Source organism: Lepidothrix coronata, unplaced genomic scaffold, assembly GCF_001604755.1.
Source record: "Lepidothrix coronata isolate B3197 unplaced genomic scaffold, Lepidothrix_coronata-1.0 Scaffold5, whole genome shotgun sequence".
Classification (NCBI taxonomy): domain Eukaryota; kingdom Metazoa; phylum Chordata; class Aves; order Passeriformes; family Pipridae; genus Lepidothrix; species Lepidothrix coronata.
In genome coordinates, this window is record NW_016690185.1 from 9,998,289 (window position 1) to 10,019,670 (window position 21,382).

At 36.3% G+C, this 21,382-nt stretch overlaps 1 protein-coding gene across 5 annotated transcripts in view; it reads right to left on the reverse strand.

Moving 5' to 3' along the window:
* PTPRK (protein tyrosine phosphatase, receptor type K) overlaps positions 1-21,382 on the reverse strand; it is a 397,810-nt gene that overhangs the window by 29,680 nt on the left and 346,748 nt on the right. For 4 of the 5 annotated variants that reach the window (XM_017829151.1, XM_017829141.1, XM_017829132.1 and 1 more), the window contains one exon: positions 6,566-6,701. In XM_017829151.1, coding sequence (XP_017684640.1) covers positions 6,566-6,701 — 136 coding nt within the window. Of the gene's footprint in view, positions 1-6,565; positions 6,705-21,382 lie in introns of all 5 variants that reach the window. The other variant, XM_017829123.1, reaches the window with a different exon arrangement.

The window sequence follows — 21,382 nt, forward strand, 5'->3', positions numbered from 1 at the left end:
AAAAAATCATTTAACCTTCTAAATTACTTTGTTAGTAAAAAACCCAATGAAATAACAAAAGAAACATAATTATTCAATATACATTATTATTACCTTTTACACTGCCCATTGTACACTGCCCACTTACCTTGTACACTGCCCATTCAGTGTACAAGATACAACATGATAGCACATTTTGTTGCTGATACTGAACTTTGGTTCTTTGAAGAACAAAACCACCCTCATCATTCTACTTTTTCATGCAGTTTGGGAACATCACAATTTTGACATTCACAGTCTTACACTCTGAATGTATCACAGTTAAAGAGTAACCTAATCTGTACAACTAAACCCCTCAAATTAACAGCCAATGCCCTTAAAGTGCACACCTCAGAAATACCTTTCAATTCTTCCCTTTTGATAAAGAACTGGAAGTGATTTGCACTGTCTCCAGAAGTCAAAAGGAAGCAAATAATATATTTTAATTATAACTTAAAGCCTACTACACTTAAAGCATGTATCTCAAGTAGCAGAGAGCATGCAGACTAGCATGAAGTGCACCTTGGTTCTGCAGGAACCAGTAACTTACATTAGGCTATTCTGAAACCTCCCTGTTTTCATCTGAAGCTGTGACTGCAATATAATAGATAGCCAACCTGCTTATTTGGATAACTCTGACACCACATGGGAGAGACACAATCATCACATAAGGTACTGAGTTCTTAAAAATGAATATTTCACACACAGCTTAGCTTCCTAAGTTTCTTCTGCACAGAATATCATGAAACACCCTGTTAATTGTTTAGACAGTGTTTATCTTACATTTCTCTTGGCTTAATAGGATTGCTTGCTCTTCCTCTATTCTCTGCCAACTTTTAATATTCCATGCACATTCTAACACCAGACAAGAATTATATTAGATATTTATTACATATCAGAAGATGAGATATTAAGAAGAAATTCTTTACTATAAGGCTGATAAGACAGTGGCACACATTGCCCAAAGAGGCTGTGGACTTCACCTCCCTAAATGTTTTCAAGGCCAGGCTGGATGGGGCTCTGAGTTACCTGGTCTGGTGGAAGGCATCCCTGGCAGGGGTATTGGAACTTGATGATCTCTAGGGTCCCTTCCAACCCAAACCATTCCATGACTCTATGAAGAATATTGGTATAAACTAACCATCTATTTACTTGTTAAGTCTTGGGAACATCCACCAGAGAGGACCTACACTTCTCTCGAGGGCAAGAAGTACTTCATGCTTATGCTTATTTAAGAAAATGTTACTTAGTTAACAGTCTTGATTCATGATGAGGGAATACAATGTAGAATATGGATGGACAAAGCTCTCCTGCAAACAATAAAGATTCTTCCAACAATCAGACTCATCTCCTTATTTTGTCACACTTCCCCCCCACCCCTTCTTTTTCCCATTTACAGATGGAGTAGTTGGAAAATTACTACTCATTAACACTCTCACTACAAAAATCCCAAAGGTGTTCTCTAAACCCATCATTTTTTCATCAACTCTTGTGGCTTACATAAGGGTTCTGTATCAGTTGTTCAGTGAAAAATAAAAAATCTGTTAGATGTCCCCCATAAAATGCTTTATTTCATACAATTACTCCACACCTTCCTATTAATTTAAGAGAAGCTGACTTAAATTATATTCTGGTTGAAAAATGAAGACCATAAGAACTTCCAAATTTGAAACTGCTTGAGCTTTATAACTCTTTCAAAATACTATCAAAGCTTTCTCAAAACTAGCATTTCTAGTTCAAACTGGTTTTTTTTAAGTTTCAAAGCCTTTCAAATAGTCTCTGTACACTGAAGATCACCCTTTTCTAATGTCACCTCAGAAATGGAACAAAAAGACTATTACATCTCATCTCTCAGCGATATTAAGCTTTTCTTTGAAGCATCACTTTGTAACAAAACCTGCTAGCTATGATAAATAAATCAACGGCTATTATGGCTTTCATGTTATTAGCTTATTACAGTAGCTACTTTCTAATTCTTATGCTCTGCTTCAACACCTAAAAAGGCCTATTGTGTTGTAGCACTGCAACTGCTTCTCAAAACTGCTGGGAAATGGGAGGACAGCTTTATTGTTCAACAGCTCCTGGTGCCCTTGGAGTTTGATGACTTCTTTTGCCTTTCATTTCCTTTTTTGTCCTTCACTCACTCAGCTAAAGGCACATGAAATCTGTACTTCATGACAGTTAAGCAAATCATTAGGTTAAAGAACTTGAGGCTAACAGAAAGCATAAATGATTCTCATTATCTGCTAAAGGATCCAGTTGGATCCTGCATAGGTGGGTGCTACAGTGGTTGGAGGGGAAAAGTGTTTCATCATAGGATGAAACTGTGTGGATAATTATCTTGAGTTGAAGCAATTGTTATTTAACAAGGAAATTATAATTTGTCACAATAAACCAGAGAATGGCAGCTGGCTAAACCACTTTAGCTTTTTTAAAAATTATTATAATTTTAAAGTTTGTTTAAAGAAGTCAATTAATCTGCTTAAAATTGTGGAAGAGCACCACTGTTGGATACCACCAGTTCATCAAAGCACTTGAATGCATTCTTAGAACCCCTCTGAATTCAACAGCTTTATGCATTTATTTAAAATGAAGAATGCATGTAACTGCTTGGCTCAATCACAGACAAAACCTCATATGGTGAATATGTATAGAAAAAGTCAATTTTGCTTCAATGAAGTACAGCTTTATACAAACCAATGTCAAAAGTAAGATCCACACTTTAAAATATGTATGCAAATCACCTCAAAAGTGATAGATGCAAATCATGACCTATTTATAAAGGTTTGGCATCTCCCTACAACCTGCATAGGAAAAGTGGTGCACAAGATCACTCCTGAACTGATATGCTGAGAAAGTAGAATCTGTGATTTACAAACACAGTTCTCTGGCTAGCAAATGGGAAAGGAAGTTTTTTCCTTAGTGTGACGTGTTGCTGTGAATCATAATGCAAATTAAATTATGATTACAATAAACTAAAATGGTATTGGGAAAAACTGTAGAAAAAAGCTATAGTCTCAATATACAGTCAGAAATACAATATCCCTTTAAAAAAAACAAACAGAGCAAGAATGACAGGAACAATGATACAAGCAATTTTTCAAGCCTGAGAATAATGAAAGGTAACTATCAAAAAAAACTTAAAAAAAATTATAGAGACTGTTTTTATTTTTTAAAAAGGGATACTGCATCTTTAAAACATGTAAAATAGTAAGTCACCCGTATTCTACTTACAGATAGTAGGAGTAAGAATAGTAGCTCCTCCTGGCAAGCAAATCACAGACAGTGGAAAAAGAGAAGCAATGGTGAATGAAAAGCATGACTCTGTCACATTCAATAAAGCAGAGAAATGTGCGTTTAAAAAAAAAAAAGTTGAAAAATTCATGTTTCTTTGGTTAGCATTTCAACTTGCTCATGCACAAACTAGCCTTACTTTGCCATGCAATTAAAAAAAAAAACCAACAAAAAAACCACTAGCATATAAAAATGATTTTTTAGAGAGATCATTTGAGAAAATTACATGCTGAGATTTCACTTATTGCCAAAAATTTGAAAATTAAATGGATTGTGTAATTTCAACATGCAGTTCAGCATAATATAATGATTACCGCCTAGATGTCATGACAAATGAACAGCTGTGTACAAATCTTGTGCAGTAGATACGCTTTTTACTTTTCAGTCAGAAAAAATAAAGGTTCCATTAATAAATGCATTTAATCAGAAAACAATTTCATGTAATTCATTTTAACATCTTTATCAGTACACAGGTGTATACATATATGTTTGTATGCGTACTATGTGTAGCTATATGAGTACACACATTTTAAAGAATGCACGTTTACAACAGACATGTGTATACTGACATATATACCACACATTTCCTGAATGCAAACATATGCTTTCTATTTTAAAATCTTAAAATTGGAAATGCTGATGTAGTCATGCTAAGCATTAAAAACATGGAAGGTAAACAAATGGAAGGAAATGAAGGACATTTGAAAATAGTCCAACAATGACTTTGAAAATAAAAATGGCATTGCTTGTTAAAGATGCAGTATCCCTTTTCTTAGCTGGTTTGATTACTCCAGTAAAAGTCTGTAAAAGCTGTTAAGAGCTTCATTCAGGAAAACTTCAAACCAATTTGTACAAAACGATCAGGCAAAGCCTAAAACATCTCAAGCTCATGAACAAAACTGCTTAGTACTCCATTTTCCAATAAAATGTAATGCTGCATTTAATCAGTTTGAGATAGCGCTGGCTGTGCATACAACTTAATAAACCAATGAAAATGCAGAAACCATTGTTTTATTGACTTTTCCATCTAATAAGCTGTGGTCAATTCAGGTATCAAAAGGGATACTACATAATGGATCACTGAATAGGTACACTACAGAGGATGATTCGACGGATCAGTTTTCAGTCCCACCACAGCTAAGTGAAGTGTGTTTTTGTTTGTGTGAATGTGTCAGAGTTTTTACAGCTGTTCCTGCCTTCATGATGTGAATTGCCCTGATTCACTAAATGGACTGAATTAACTCAGGAACACAAAGTTTTTCTATGCTATTTGTAAGAGACCTTGACTAAAGCTGGTATTAAAAAAAGTGCCCATTTTCCCTAAGGGAAGAAGGGGAGAAGAATGGCACACCTATAACATACATAGTAGACAACCAATTAAACTATCATGATGAAAAATCGCCAATCATTAAAGATTCATTAAGCAGGTTAATTTCTCACCTATTTTGAATACAAAATAGTACAGGAGTTTAGAAATATTATGTGCTTTAGAATGATGATTGTTCCTAAGAGGATACTGCTTTCACAGGTTCAGAGGAGGGAAGGGGGGAAAAGGGGAAAACTTTAAAATATCACTTCATGGACATAATTGACTTATTTTCATAGAAAAATTCAATAGTGAAAGGACTCGGAATGCAAGAGGTAAAAAGGATAGGAAAAAAGAACACATGGAATTTTTTTGTTTGTTTGTTACCTGCAAAACTAGTCAATCCCCATCTGGAAGTGACTGACACTATATAGTGTTAGACAATCTCTCTCTCTCTTACACACACATGCACACACACTGAGTTTTCAATTAAACATAAGGGGACCACTGTAACACGCACTAGACGATACTCCCCAGCACATACCTTGCTATAAAACTGCAAAATAGAGATTGCCTCCTAGAAGCTGAAAAACAACTTCGTTTTTGTTTTTCAGAAGTTGTGTAAATAAAGAAAACTTGCTGACTGTATGTTTTTTTGCATATGATGAGTTGGACCTTTTGCATATGTGTTAACTCTCAACCACAGAGGTAAACAACAGAGAAAAGTAAAAGCACTTTTGGGAAAAATCACATATGTAGCTAACTAACACAGAACACTATAAGCATACCTAATGTTTCTAATGCAGACGTTTCTTCTCCAAGTTATATATCTCCAGGGATAATTGTAAAAAGGCAATAAATTAAAAAAATCTAATGCAAACCAGTAGTTATAACATATAGAATGATCTTAGGTACAATTTTAATCTTTTTCTTAATCTTTAAAAATAATACCAAGCTGCATTTCAGAGGAATATGTGCAACATTTACAAAAATACTTTTCATTACGACTTCTGCAAAAGGAAAGGGCACACAACACACACACCATGGAGAGGCAAAGGGCTTGTTCTATCCAAGAGAAATCAGCTTGTGCCACATGAAGAGGACCCACCAGAGAGGGAATGCACAGAGAGAGAGGAACTAGTTTCTGTACCATAACTACAGATTTATAGGACATATTATGGACTTTTATGCCAGGTTAAAAGAGTTGCAACTACTGAGAAGGCTAGACTTTGAAACACTGACCAAGCAATAGGACCAAGCAATAAGTTACTACAGGTAGGATTGGGATGCAGGGTTAGGCTGTACAACGCCAGAAGATGGCGATATTGCTTACTTTCTAAGAAAGCACTGGGAAAAAATTAAAATTCGAATTAATACACTTTTAAACAATTTCATGCACTAGGGACTCACTAGATAATTTTACAGTGATGTAGTATGACTTTTAAGAAAAAACTTCACGTTTATAAAAGCATAAATAGAGGTATAAAATTACATTATTTTGCAAGTTGTGTAACATACAGATACAAATAACTTATTAGAGCCGCATATAGAAAATCATATTCATTATGTGATTAAAACATGAAAAGTGCAGTAAGTTATTATTTTTTTCTTTGCTTTAAAAAATAAAATAGGCTCCATGAATTTTAATTCCACCCACTTTAATATTCTCTACATTCCTCCAACTCCAACTTAAAACTACTTGGAAATAAAAAAGTATGAGAAAATGTATAGCTATTGGATCCCAAATATAAAGAACTCTTCTCTTTAAATACATCCTAAGAATCACAGCAAAACCAAAAGGAAACACAAAGAACTCATCCAAAATCTGATGTGACCTACTGGTCCTAAAACCTTTTTTTTTTTTTAAGACCTGTAAAAAACACTCATTTAGTTATTATTTGATATGGATGAAAAAAAAAGACCGATCAGCACAGACCATTTTCTTACCTCTTTTTGACTATCAATATGACAACAAGGAGAAGTAGGATGAATACCAGAATTCCAGCACTTATTCCTGCTATTTTCACCACCCGATCTGTTTGTTTAGCTGGATCTGGAATCACTTCAGGTTCTTCTGTTGCTGCTGCTAAATGAATCAATAAAAGAAATTACTTGAATGTATAAGCACTAGAGACAAGAAAATAATTGTTGGTGATGATTTTCAAATATGTGTGTCTTAATACAGTAGTTAAAATATAGATACATGCATCATGTGTTTAAACATCTATATATGTGTACATAGACACACTATAAATTTCAATATATATGCCACACATTTGCAACACCAAGTATACAAGCAGTGTTTATTAAACACTCTTTTCCAAGCCACAGTCTGCACCCTAAACTGTAGCACTTCTCCCCTTCACCCAGTTCCAGTCCACCTTTGTGTATTAATTCAGCTTGCAGCATCTGGTCTGAGATCTGCATGCTACTGGGAATTTTAATTCTCTAAATAAGGTCATCCACAAAGCCAAGACTAAAGTCAGCAGTAGTTTTATTTCTGTTTATAGACCCTGAAAAAACCCCCACAAACTGCTGTTCTACCGAGAGTTGAAACCATTCCATAACACATCTGAGTGGGCTGAGGCTACAGGTTACAGCAGAGAAAAAAACAGAATATACATGAAAGTGCACAGCCATTCAGTCTGCATCTCTTTGCATAACAGCCTGGTATACAAAAGATCAGGAACATAGTCTTTTCCACCTTGATAAAAATATAAAAAAATACAAATCAGTTTCAGCCAAGGGTAAAATCCCATGAGATGTTTACTTGTGGAATAGGAAATGGCTCTCCTGTTCTCTAGTTCTTACTTTCTAAGGCTGTGGCCTTTTGTCTACTCACAGGCATGAAATGGTATGTGTGCTTGCTCTCCCTCTGACCCTTCTCTCACTCTCCACCCAGCATGCAGCAGATGCCACTTAACCTCTCCACTCACAGCAGCTGCATGTGGAATAGGTACAAACTGTTGGTATCACTGTGTCTATGGCATTACACAGAAAATCTCCTTTACTCTGAAACTAGGATGCTTCTCAACAGGTCACCAAAAGAAGCAGAATGAAAAATGAGGTGAAATAGTATACTACTCCTCTGCTTAAAAACTGCTCCATAGCCCTTTCAGAAAGCCAGTGTAGTCAGTACCAGGGAAATTGCTATCTAATACTTTCTGGTTTTAACCATGTTACTTAGACTGTTTCTGTTCAGGTTCCATGTACAGGAACCTGTATTAACTTTTGAGGGAAGGATTATGCTGTCATTTAAAATCAGTCTTTATTACTTGTTTCTGTAACTTTCATCTCAGCCGTATCTGAACCACTTACAACTTACCCTCAGATCAACCCTCTGAGTTAGGAACGTGCTCTCTTCCAGACACCCATGCAAGAGCTAGACAGACAGTAAGAGACCTGGCAGTGCTTTAATCATAAAACTTAATCATCATCATAAGACTTCATCATCATAATCGTCTCTCTCACCTACAGCTTGAACTCTATCTGCTAAGAAATACTAAATGCTTCCTCCTCTGTGTAAATACATGCCTGCATGCACACTTGCATACATAACCTGTGTGGACTCAATTCTATATATATTGTTTGTATTATATGTTTGTTGAGGTGTCTTGGGTAAGAGTCAGGATTGGGTAAGTGGCGTGTGAATATGTAGCTGCATTCACACAACACATACACACAAGCTAAAATTAATGTTAGATACGCATAGGATGCTGTCTAACAGAGGAAATGAGGGGCATGACTTCTGAGGTGGAACTGGAAGATGAAGGTATTCAACATTCTCAGTGCTTAAAATGAATCACCTCCCAGTCCAATATTAGCTGGGCTGGATGTGACAAATGCAAATCAACATTTGATAAGCAGTAGAGCCAAAAGGCCAATCAGAAGAGTCAAAAGACCAATCAAAGCTAAATATAAATGCCTTTATATGCCAATGGGGAAAAAAAGTCATGTTTGCTGTAAGGGGTACCGAGAAACAGCAAGGACTTGGGAAGGGTAAAGAGGGAGCATGCAGGAGTGGGATAGTCGCTCTGTCTGGAATTGCAAATGTGAGCACAGCTGGGCAAAGGTAAGACCTAGTAAAGGTAAGAACTACTCAAGCTGCAAAATAACTAAGGCTGGAGCAAGAGATTTAGCTGTATGGATGGAAATTTAAGGCCAGGTCTTTGACAGATTTCAAATTATGAACCAGAGGGATTATATGTGACCTGAAGTTACACTTTAAAACTTGAAGGCTCAAAAATACATCCAGCAGTACAGCCTTGATCAGGACAGTGGTATTTTCACAGGAGTATTAGTGATGAGAGAGTAGAGAGGAAAGAATAACAGCCCCGTTTCACACCTCTCAGAAGAAAGACAGGACCCTTATAACTTGATAGAGCAAGGTTCAATATAGGTGCTTCTCACAGTCATGTTTAAAATTATTGCATGGTCACATACAATGTTATTTCATTCAGAAAAGTTACTTTAGAGAAAGAACAATAGACATCTCAGAAAAACTGAAGAAAAGGTTACTGAGGAAGTTTACTTATTTGGTTAACTTAAGCACAGGTGTTTTATTATATAGTGTGTAAGAAATGACTGGGTTTGGATCATCAATAACTTCAAAATGAAGTTCTCTGTCAAGTTTGTAGAACAACAGTGGAAGGCCAGGAGGATATCAACTACTTGTCCATTTGTTCCGGTTTCCTTACATTAAAGGGTTTGAAGTAAGAGACAGTAATTAATTCCATGAACTTTAAGGCTGCTTATGAGATAAAGTTTGTGCCCACTAGAAATGTACCACAGAGTTCTAAATTAATTGAGAAAAATTATATTTAATAGTTATAGACTAAGCAAGTGTATAACCAGTGAATGAGACTGCTATACCCAAAATGCTAAAATCTACTGGCAGAACAATACCTCTCTCCCCAATATCAACTGAAAGATTGCTTTGGACTTAAATGAAACCAGGCTTATTATATACATGTTTCCAGCAACAGACAATATATGCATTCTCTAGACTAAATGTTACATTTGGGGACTATATGAAAGCAATCATAGATATAAATCACACTGTAATCTATGCTTTATGTGTATGGGCAATGCATGCAATGGAGTATATTATTTTGAGGAAGCTATTGAATGTAACATAGAATGATTTAATGGAACTTAAAAATTGGAAAGTATTTCATATTACTTGTGTTTTAATTGTGACAGCTCAAAGTGTATTGCAATAAGCATGTGCGAACTTACACATGCACAGACAAAGGACAAAATCAGAGAAACCTTGTGCCTATGTGTTAAACCTACATGTATGAATGAGTGTCTCCTGGCTGTTGATTGCAGAAGGACTACAGCAGCAAGAGAACTTCTGCTTACTCTGAGAATTTGCTTTCTCTACCCTCTACAAGATTACGGGGGTTTAGTTCTCTGAAGTGGCTCTTCTGTAGGCTGAACTGGTTTTGTCAAAGTAACTCAACTAACCAAGGCTTCATCAAGGACAAATCTTGCCTAACCAACCCAGCAGCTTTCTATGATGGTGTGACTACATCAGTGGACAAGGGAAGAACTACAGATGTCATCTGTCTGTAAGCCTTTGACATGGTCCATGACAACATCCTAACACAACGTCTCTAAATTGGAGAGATACAGTAATTAAAAATGGAATTATTTAGATAATTGGAGTTAACTAGTGTATATTTCTAAACAAGGTAAAAATGGTCTAAAATTATTTAAGTTACAAAGACATCTGCTTTACTAATTTCTGATGTTCATTTTTAGTAATGTAGTCCTGCAATCCTCTCTTACATATCGAACAGCAGATCGTATTCAAAGGTAATTTACAGAAAGATGGTCATATAAAAATGCATGCTCTCTTTGCTATTAATTCCTTTGGCCAACCTTACTCTAATAGACCTTAAATTTAGTGTTAATTTTTACAATATCTTTGTCTTGCACATTACTGTTTTTCGCAATTTGATCCTCTGAGATAATTCTGCAGTTTCAACCAGTGCAAACTCATCTTCCATAAAATTTGCAAGAGTTTCTGCCCTGAAACAGAGAGTTAGCTACATTTTTTTCCCTGTACAAAAATGGCTGCCTAAAGTGAAGATTTATGAGATAGACTGGGAGGAGAACAACTTCTCTACTTGCCTTTCTTCTGAACTAATGAACAGTAACAGCAATCACATTCCACAGTTCCATTCACAAAGTTCATAAAATAACTTGACCCAGTGATTGTGGCTCTGCACATAGCCAGTAATAGTCACCGTATAAGAAGTCATTCTACTTGTTTTCATAGATACTAAAGGAGAATATTCAGTCAGTTGCATGAAGCTCAACTGTGAACAGGACTAAATCAGACTAGCATCACTAACTCTCTCAGGGACAGTAAAATTCTAAACAGTTGATGAGGTACAGTTCATCTCACAATTTCCTGATGTACTTGATTCCTCTAATTTTTTTTAACATATTTTTAATTAATCACACCAAAAAATCCAATACCCACTTCTAAAATTGAGCATATGCATAGTATTTACACTTAATTCTTGATGTATACTGTTGCATAAGGAATCCAGTCACAGCATATATTGCTTTCCTGTCTTCTCCTTCCTTCTGTGGTTCAAAATTTACACACAGCCTTGCAAAATTGTCAGAGAATTTATGACACTCAGCACAAAATCTATTCACCTATCCCTTCCTCAGGAGACGGTGGAGGAATCAAGATAATGATATTCTACTCGTTCACCCAAACACAATTATTCAAGCAGAAAATTCTAGTAGGGTTTTGCAGAGCTGCTTGCATGGTACCACTTAAAGAACAGCCAGCCTTCTAAAAGACAGCTTTAAATCAGAGGTTTCGAACAAGGTTTTTATACTTAACTTCTCACCATACCATTTGACTCTCTTAGCATTCACAGCATTTTATGCTGGGTTTCCTTTGTGTGAGCAAGAGAAGAAACTCAGTTTTATGCATGATTAAAGCTGCTATTTTATTACACTGCATTTTCTTTGAATGTTAATTTCTGTTTATGGCAGATCTTTGAATTCTCACAAACTGGTGTTATTGCTGCGTAGCTTGATATTCAAAATAGGTCTGCTCAAGATAATCAGTTCTGCACTTCTGTTACGTGGCATTCAAAAACTTTTAATTAAAACTAGGAATGACATCTGAATGAGTTCAACAAGGTAACATCAGGATAACATCATCAAATGAAACTGGAGGCAGCTCTGAAGATATGTCAACCTACCACCTGAGAAAAGGGCTCGTTGAGAAACTGTGAGATTCTCTGACAAATATTTTCTTTGAGACTGGTCTGCCCTGTGTAATCATCTGTCCAGAAAGATCGTTGTGCCTCAGTCGGTTTTGTTTTCTTACTGCTTTGCTACAATGATAATCATTGTGCAGTTAAGGAAATTTTTAGAAGTCTGAAATTTAATTAATAAATTCAAGTTCAGTGAGAGAAGATCTGTAACCACTTTTAACTTAATTATATTTAAAAGTCTCAGCTGATTCCATTTGATGAAAATACTTGAATGTACTTTTGCAGGGATCGGAAGATGGGATGTGCAACTTTTTCTAGCAAACCACACACATTATTCATGAGGTCTTACAGATATCTTCACGTGAGTCGGTTTGGTACAGTAATTCTCTCTCTTTAAGATTTTTTTTTCTCAGGTTGAAACCTGAAGATACATTTACAGGGAAAGGAATCTCTACAATTCTCCCTTTCCTACATCTTCTAAAGAATTTTTGTCTTGGAGAACAGCTTCTGGGAGATGAAGGCATGCCAGAAATTAATGGGGCTTTGGATCCATCTAAGCTGTTGCTTCCAGGACTCTAAATTACAGATTTTTGGGGGAACATTATTAAAAGAAAAAATTGTATTTCACTATGAAGAGAAAGTGTGATTCCCTGAGCTGTGCTCTGAAGTGTCAGGTTCATCCTTGTCACCATGGTAACCAGGTCCATGGCTGTCCCAAGTAAGAGAGTTTAACAGGCTCTGCTTGTGGAAAGGGGGATGCCAGGCACCACCAGCCTCTTCGTTCTGAAAGAGGAGAGTAGTGACGTGATGCTTAGATAAATCTGCTGCCTTACTTCGTGTTGCAACATACCGTGCCCAACTTGTCCTCATGCGTGTTCCTCACTGGAGAAAAGGGGAGGTGTTATAGATGCTACCAGTTGAGCCTAACAGAAGGAGCCCTCAAGGCCCCAAAGATTTGTGATATTAAAAGTTAAGCCTTTGTATGAACAAAGTTATATACAACTGTTCTCTACATAAAAGGTCACTGCTGCAGAAATGGATAGAGCCAGTTTCATGGGTCCCTGCGGTTCCTTCTGATAGCTTACATGCAAAAATGAAGTTAATACAGCTTCAGGTCAACCTCTAGTCAGTCAGATTTGGGATAGTATAAGGAGCTGTAGAAGTTAAGCACAGGGAGTCCCACAGGTGGCTATGCACATAAATATGGTACCAAGTAAACAGGTTTACCACCTGGTTTCACATCCTGCTTTCAGATAATACAGAAAAATAGCCTGAGCTTATGCTACTGGATTTTTTTAAATGACAAACATGCAGTTTATAAATATTTGTACACATTTTAATTAATCAAATGAACCAGCACAGCATATCTTGCCATGCAATAATGATAACATTTCCCGGAATTCCAGTATAATATATACATTTGTATATAAAAGATCAGTTCCTGACTAGTACTGTAAACCCTCAGAAGTGTAGATATATGTTGTTTTGATAAGTCATATGTAATAAAGAACCCCTCAGTCCTGTTTCTACTACTCTGCAAGACTTTCAGATCAGTCCATGGACTGGTACTACTTTGGTAGGAAACTATAAGGAAAAAAGAATCAAGTGAACCATCTACTGCTATTAGGGTCTGAAGTGAAAACTAACGAGGACTTACTCTTGGAATGTTGCACTAGAAGCAATTTAAATTCACAACAGCTACTCTGAAAACAGTAATGTCCATGAATTTATAACCAATTAGCAAGAAGTTGACCTTAATAGATTCAGAAGTATCAAGTGGAGAAAGTGCTGAATCCGTTTGCCTCACTAGCTGAGAAACCTTGGACATGAGCAGATGAAGACAGTCAGAGCAGGAACAATGCTGAGGAGACAATGTTCCAGCAACGCTCTGCCCTGCTTCCATGAGTCACATTGAAAGAGGTTAGTGTCGTCAATGCATTTCTATTACATCTGCCACTAAGATGTACTTCTGGAGCGTATACTTTGCAGGCACTTAAAAAAAAATAAAATAATACTTTCTTTAGCCACTTGATGGGCTTCTTTCAGTAGTCAACATGGAAGCAAAGATCTAAAGAGTCAAAGCAAATTTTTTCATTGCATGTGTACTAACAGACCTTGAAAAGGGTACGTAAAAAAACCTGTAGAAATACATAACATGCATGCTGTAAAGTATCAAACTGAAACAATGAAATCTAAACCACTAATTCTCCTTGATTTTCTGGAAAGGGGTATTCGTTAAGAATGGTCCCCTAACACTCCGATGCACCTGATTAACAAGTCATTTAGCAACGACTTGTTGGATGGACTGTTACCATTTCTTAAGGTCACTGTGATCTTTTGTTAGACCTTTTGTAGCACTTTTTCCTAAGAACATATAAAAGCAGCCAAGCAGCCAGCATTTTGTTAATTAAATCATTTGTTGAGTTTTTTTTTTAGGAGAACAAAAACACTTTCAAGTTAGTTTGGCCACATTACAAATCAAACAACTTTCAAGTTTTAGTCTGACCAAACTGTCTGATTTCACAAGTGTGCTTTTAAAAATGAAGCCTCACCTGATGTTAGTTATAAAATTACAAGTATGCAAAACACTGTATTAAAAAATTACCTGGTTTTGACAATGACTCCTATATGGCTTGCTAGGTCAAAATTAAATCTGAAAAGAAAATTACTACAAAAGCAGTGTTTGGTAACAATATACAAAATGCCTCATCTTCATGTGCCTTTCTACCAGGCAGCATTTAAGAGATTTAGCAGAGAAAGTATATTATAATGATCATTATCATTTGTATAGGCAGAACATGGTTTATAGGGAAAACTATTACTCTCAAATGTCTGAATTTCAGTTTTGCTATATTTATTGAAAATAACATTCTGTAAATAACTTCTGCTAATTCAAGCAACTATAAAATTGCAAGTGAGAATTTACTGGTAGTGAAGGAGTTGCAGAGTTATTGCAGACCTAAGTAAATACATTGAAGGGAGCAAGGACAACTTAACTCTTCTCCATCAGAAAACTGCAAACTCTCATCCCAAACAATATTCACACTAGCTCAAAAATGAGAAATTACCAAGATGAAAAATTATTTATATTAAATGCAGTGCTAATAACATTGTGGATGGAATCAAAAGACAGAGGCAATGAGGAAGAACAGAAACAGTGTTTTCTTTATCCTTCAAAAAATCCAAACCCACACAAATTACAGTTTATATAGTGCTAAATCTAGTCTTCAATAGCAGCCATCAGTTATTATTTGCCATTCAGAATGGCAAAAGATGAGAAAATACACAGAACCACCTTCAAGAAAATAAGTGGTTAATTCTTCCTTTGGAGTTAGGTCCCACTTTTTCCAAACATGCATAGATTAAATTTATACATAGCACATATATATATAGTTTATATATAGTCATCTGTTACTAGTATCCCAGATTATTACTGTCATGACTGCCAGCCTTCAGTATCTTGTTTCCTGTAAAATTTGATACATTTTCAAATAGAGTGAAAAAGTAAATATATATACTCTGAAAGAAGCAAAGATGCTTTCTTTCACATGAATTCTATTCTTCCACCTAGAGAAAGTTTTTGCAACTTCTTCAGTTATACAACACCTTAATGACATGATGCAGTGTCTATAGGAGTCCACGGGGCTGGCTGGGAAACCACACAGGATGCACTGGTGTGCAATGCCCATGGCAGAGAACTTTTTTTTCCCTTTAAAACCTTGCCATGTGAAGAGCACCCACTACCAGAAGGTTACATGCTCAAGATTCTTGAGGTTCTCCAGAACCTTTTAGCACTAATAGATGTCATAAGCAGCTGGATGTCTGGGAGGATGAAGGAAAGGCAAATATCCTCTTCCAAACCAATGGGGAGCATTACCCAGCTGCACATTGCAGCAGGCTGCAAGTACTATCTCAGCTGTTACCCTAATTACGCAGTTGCTCCCAAATCTGCTTATCTAAATATATCTGAAATGTCTTATATGTGCACTTTAAGCTAGGCCACATGATTTTGCATGGAAACATCAAAGCAGTGGTGCTTATCCATGCTAGTCTACCAGGTGCAATGTGAGGGCAACAGCCTTTAGCTGGCTAAGAGCTTTGCTATCTTCTGCTACACCACCCATTTCCAACACAAATATGTTAACTAAGCCTTAAGCCCTGTGTAAGAAGTCACAAGCCTGTCTATAGGCTTGTTTACCACATTTGACATCTAGAAACACAAACATAATGGCACTGCAACAACATGCAGCTAATGCAATGACAACTGTATGAAAAACACATCGATGTTCACAGCTCAGGGTTGATTGCCATTGACTACTGAGTTCAGATCAGGACTTGTAATGACATTAAAAGCCTTCCATATTGTGTCACTGCCTCTCTTTCTACATATTTCTACATTATTAATATGTCAAAGAAACTTTTAAGCATTAAGAAGAGATGGCCGTCCTGCAGACTACAGGACAAAACATGCCTGCAAGAAAGAAGACAGTTAAAGGGTATTGCCACTTTTTGAACCTTTGTCTCTACTTTTTCACATTTTTTTTGTTTTAATACTGAAGTTTTCTTACCTTCAAACTTTACACTCTAATTACTCTCTCTCTCTGAAAGAAATATGAGACTTTTTGTTTTTTCCATTACCCAAGGACTACTCACACAAGACTGTGATGGGGAACCAGGTATAATAAAGAGTCTCCATGATTAAAGTTACATAAACTTTTTATATCTGTTATCATACTGGTTCATAAAAAGTAAAGATGAACCAGTTCTTAATTTCACAAAGCACAACTCTGACAGAAGACCAGCCAGGCTACAGGAATAATAGTAAAGGGCTGTACAGTATGCAGAACTAAAAGGTATCAGTTTGAAAGTGGCTCTGTTGCCCCCTCAGCTGTATTTTTTTTTACAGGTTGTAGAGCAGCCGTTTTTATCCAGAGGATGAAATTAGCTGTTCTATATTGGATATGCCTTGGGCTGCTGCTGTCTCAGCTAGCTTCTCTAGGAAAATACAACTGTATCAAAGGAAAAAAGAATATATCTAACAAAAGCTTCAAATTCACATAGAAGTAAAAATAAATGAAGCCAACTATAACATGCAAATATTGTATTATGATTTATGTAATGGATTGCTGGCAAAGAAGATTACTGTACTGGTATTTATGCTTTAAATCTGGTTTTAGGGTTTTTCAGTCAGTTGTGATCTGATTAAAATGCGCCTGATTTGGAGGAGAAAATCATCTTAAACTGATGGAGTGCCAAGAACTCTTGCAGATGAGGTGGCAAAAATATCTATACTGAGACCCTGAGCTATGTCTATCAATGACCAAAGCCCAATTTGCATTTTAAAATGAGAAAAAAAATTGAATTAACAAGGACTGACATGAAAATAATGTGCTGTAGTGTTCACAGACACAGGCTAAGACACACCTGTATGTATCTCATATACATTGTCCCTTTGGCAAAATGTGAATTGCAATTTGAAACACACAGGCCACTCCACACTGTGAGTTCTCATTTATAAGCAGGTATTACTGACCATATTGAGCAAAAATGGCCTTTCATCATTTTTAGGAAGGGAAAAATGGCTTTATTCAGTGACTAAGTGGATACGACTTTAATGAATGGTTCATTTCAGCTTCTTATTCCTTAAGACCTAGCCAATGTGATCTATCACCTTTCTTTCAAACTTGGTTAGATGGATTCATGTTGAATCACCAACACAGAAGATGACTTTCAGATGGCTTGAATAACACTCATAAATCGGATGTACTGTTATATTTTAAATAATGTTTGAAAAGAAACATACACATGGGAAACATATTAGCAAATCAACGTAATGACAATATCTCCAGATAAGACCTTACCTTGCCTGATTCTGGTGTAATAATAAGACTAGTAAGTACTACATGAAAATATAGTGCAATCTGATATGATCATGCCTGCTACTTACAGAATCCTGCAAAAGTAAATACAAAACTGTTTGCATACTTCAAGCATTTAAGAAATAGAAAGGGGAGAATAACAATGTATTTCTGAAGCAAATATCAAACAGCTTGGTACTACATTAAACTTCATATGAAATCTATAAAAGCCTTTTTAGATCACTAGGACACTTCAGCTAGACAAAATGCTGAAAAGTAAGAAATAAACATGAAATTTGATCTAAAGTCACATATATCATTAACTTATTTTCAGTGTGCAATAAATACAAACATTAGAAAAATCTCTAGAATTAAAGGGCAACTTTGTTATCTCACTGATCATTTAGGGGTAAATACAGCTACCATACACAGAGAATGGAGAAGAGACCTAGTGGTCTTTCAGTTTTGTAGACCCAAGGATTTTACTCGATGTAAAAATAAATGTTCAATTCTGTGCTCCCGATCTTACACCAATCTTGATACATTTACACTCAGCTACATGTGACATTCTTCATGGAAAGTAATTCCCTCTGTTTTCACCTACAAAGACAAGTGCAGCATCTGATGTTTGGGATGGTAACACCACGGTACTGCCTCGGAATAGAAAGAAGCATTGCAGAAAACAAGGAAGGAAAGAATTGATGTTGTTTCCACCTTCAGCTGTGTCATGGATGCTGAAGACATCACCGGACTCTGCTCAGGGAGATGCACAGCAAAAGGACTAGGGGCAACAGACATGATTTGCAATGATGAAAATCCCAAAGCAGATAAAATGGGGAAAAACAAAAGAAAAATCACAATGAGGGTGGTCAAACACTGGGAGAGCTGTTCAGAGAGGTATCTCCATCCTTGGAGGCATTTAAAACTCAGGCTGACAAGGCCCTGAGCAACCTAACTTAACTTCCAATGTAGATTCAAACAAGTTGCACCTGCTCTGAGCAAGGCTTTGATCAGACAATCTTTAGAGATCCCTTCCAACATGAATTATTGCAAGATACCTATTTCATTCATCAGGACACCAACTGAGACTCTGTTCATCTCATTGCTCTAAGTAGTCATTATTGCCTTGTCTTCATAATTAAATAAATGCATGAAACAATATTCTCCAGAATGCAGGGAATACAGTTTTAACTTTGTATTTCATCCAGTTTCAGTATTTCACTTAGATTCACTTTTGAAGCTTTCTGCTAAGGCTGTTGCAATTTCAAAAACAACCCTCTAAGATTCAATCAGTGCTGGCTCCTAGGCACTTTTTAAAGTTGACTGTAGCTATAAGCATCTGGAGCTGAGTATTTAAGAAAAAGTTCATGCCTTGCTTTGCTTTAAGATTCTCAGTGGCAACTGATTGCCTATAAAGATGAAGACTGCACTTCAGGTCCTGCATCTCAACCCAGCAGAGAAGATACATTACATCACTTAGTCCTTCCTTACCACAAAATATCTTCATCAGCTGAAGTTTCATTAACTGAGAAAGGGGACAGAAAGCACCCTTTTAAGCTGCTATTGACATGGCTACATATTGGGTAAAAAAACTTACCGCCTACAGCATGTGATTGCTTCCCCCCCTGAAATCCTCTCTCCTCATTTGCTCCCCACTGCCCAGGGGCCCCCTGGGGCTCCAGAAACAGTGTCATAAGATAGTGTGGAGATTTAAGAAGGGTGATGCAGGGTTTAGCGGCAGAGAGAGAGCTTGTGGTTAAAGGACTTGCCCTAGGTCTGACAGGAAAATGAAAATACAGAGATATGGAAAGGGAAATGAGAGATAAAAAAGTAAGAGAGTCTGGAAAGAAGATATGTAGAACAACCACAACGGGAAAACAGAAAAAGGGAAAAAAAAAAAAACAAACCAGCAAAAAGGGAAACAGCAAAAGAAATTGTAACATATCATAAAAAAAAAAAGGAAGAAGAAAGGGAGAAAGGATAATGGTTGATATAGAAAATGTTTAAAATTCTTTAGTGATAAAATAAAAGATTTTTGTGAAATCAATGATTTTTGGTTGTAAATACTGATTTAAATTGGACTGGAATTGTGTCCCCTAGCTACATGAATCTGAGCAATACATGCCAATGAAAAGAGACGCAAACCCAAACGTGTATCTCTGTGAATGAACAAGGTGATCTATTTCTTTCCTTCTTTCCAAAGGCACGATCCAGACATGTTATAAACATTACTCTGCACACACTAGGAAGGTCATCTCCTGTGCTGGTTAGCAATGGGAATTCCAGATGCAACTACATGTGCTGCTGCCACAGAAAACTACCATGTAATAAATTGTCTGCCTTTTTGTGAGATAGGCAGAACAAGATCATAAATAGCATTATGAATCATAAATGAAATGTGCTGCCAAATCTGCATGGAGTGATTTACAGACCAACCTCCTTGTGATATATATTACCTTGGGTCACTGCTATTAAGTCTTCACTTTTAGTTGGAGAAAATACATTCCTTTCTATTCCTTACCGTGCAGGTAGAAAAAACCAACCAACCAGCATCACTGACATGAAAGCAGTGGTGTTACCTTCCACTTAACAGAAAAATATCAATGCAGACCTTGTCATTTAACCTTCCTTAACCTTTGCTCCCTCAATCAAACAACTTCTGCCTCAAACTAGTGCATGCTCTTACCCTTGATGTTTCTTTTAAGGCGAACTAGTGTGAACAGATTTTTAAACTAAAAAATGTTCCAGTTTGCTTCATATATTTTAAATATTTTAAATATTCTCTACATTCAGTTACTCTCTTGAGACCTGGCAAATCAAACAACTCCATACGCATCTGAGAGCAGACTTTCAGCTGAAATCAGTGGGGTTCTGCCAGGATGGACAAACAAGGAGTGGTTCAACCATTCTTACAAGAAACTACTGAAAGAAAAGCCTTATTTCAAGTCTCTGTGTTTTGCTTCATCAAATGTAGTGAATAAAGATGCCAGTTTAAGGACTATCATTTTACAAAATAGCAATACCTACTGCAATATTTTTCAGCAATTACATGTATTGGCTCTGAGCTTCCAGCAGAATCACACACAAAAAAATCTTATTTTCAGTCATTTACAGGAATGTATTTACGCCCACTAAAAAAATATGCTTTATTAACATTCATAGACATTGCAGGTATTAAATCAGTTTAATCACCAGAAGATATTTTTACATAATGTCAGTTCTCTATCTCTTTATTGAATGCTTCTATAGCCTCTTTCAAGAAACATAAAATCATTTACTGAGTAACAATACACTAAGTAAATTTCATTCTCACTCAGCTCATTGACTTAATAATGTTCACTTAGTGAATGTGAATTCAAAACAAGTTTCATTACATTAAACCATCTTACAGTGATCTTGACTTTTGGCAGAGATAAAAAGTACCATTAGGAAACTTTAATTACAAATCTTGATTGAAAACCCAGAGAGAGCAACAGCCAAATTGAACGGTTTTTTTTAATTTTAAAAAAAGGAAATATTCGTCATCCCATAACCCAAGAAGAATAAGCTTTCTGTACTGGTATGTACACCCTCATTAAAACCAATTTTCCTTCCCCCATAGCATTGCCACCATGCCTATATTACTGCAGATGGGAATCCCTGCTCAGTGTTTTGCA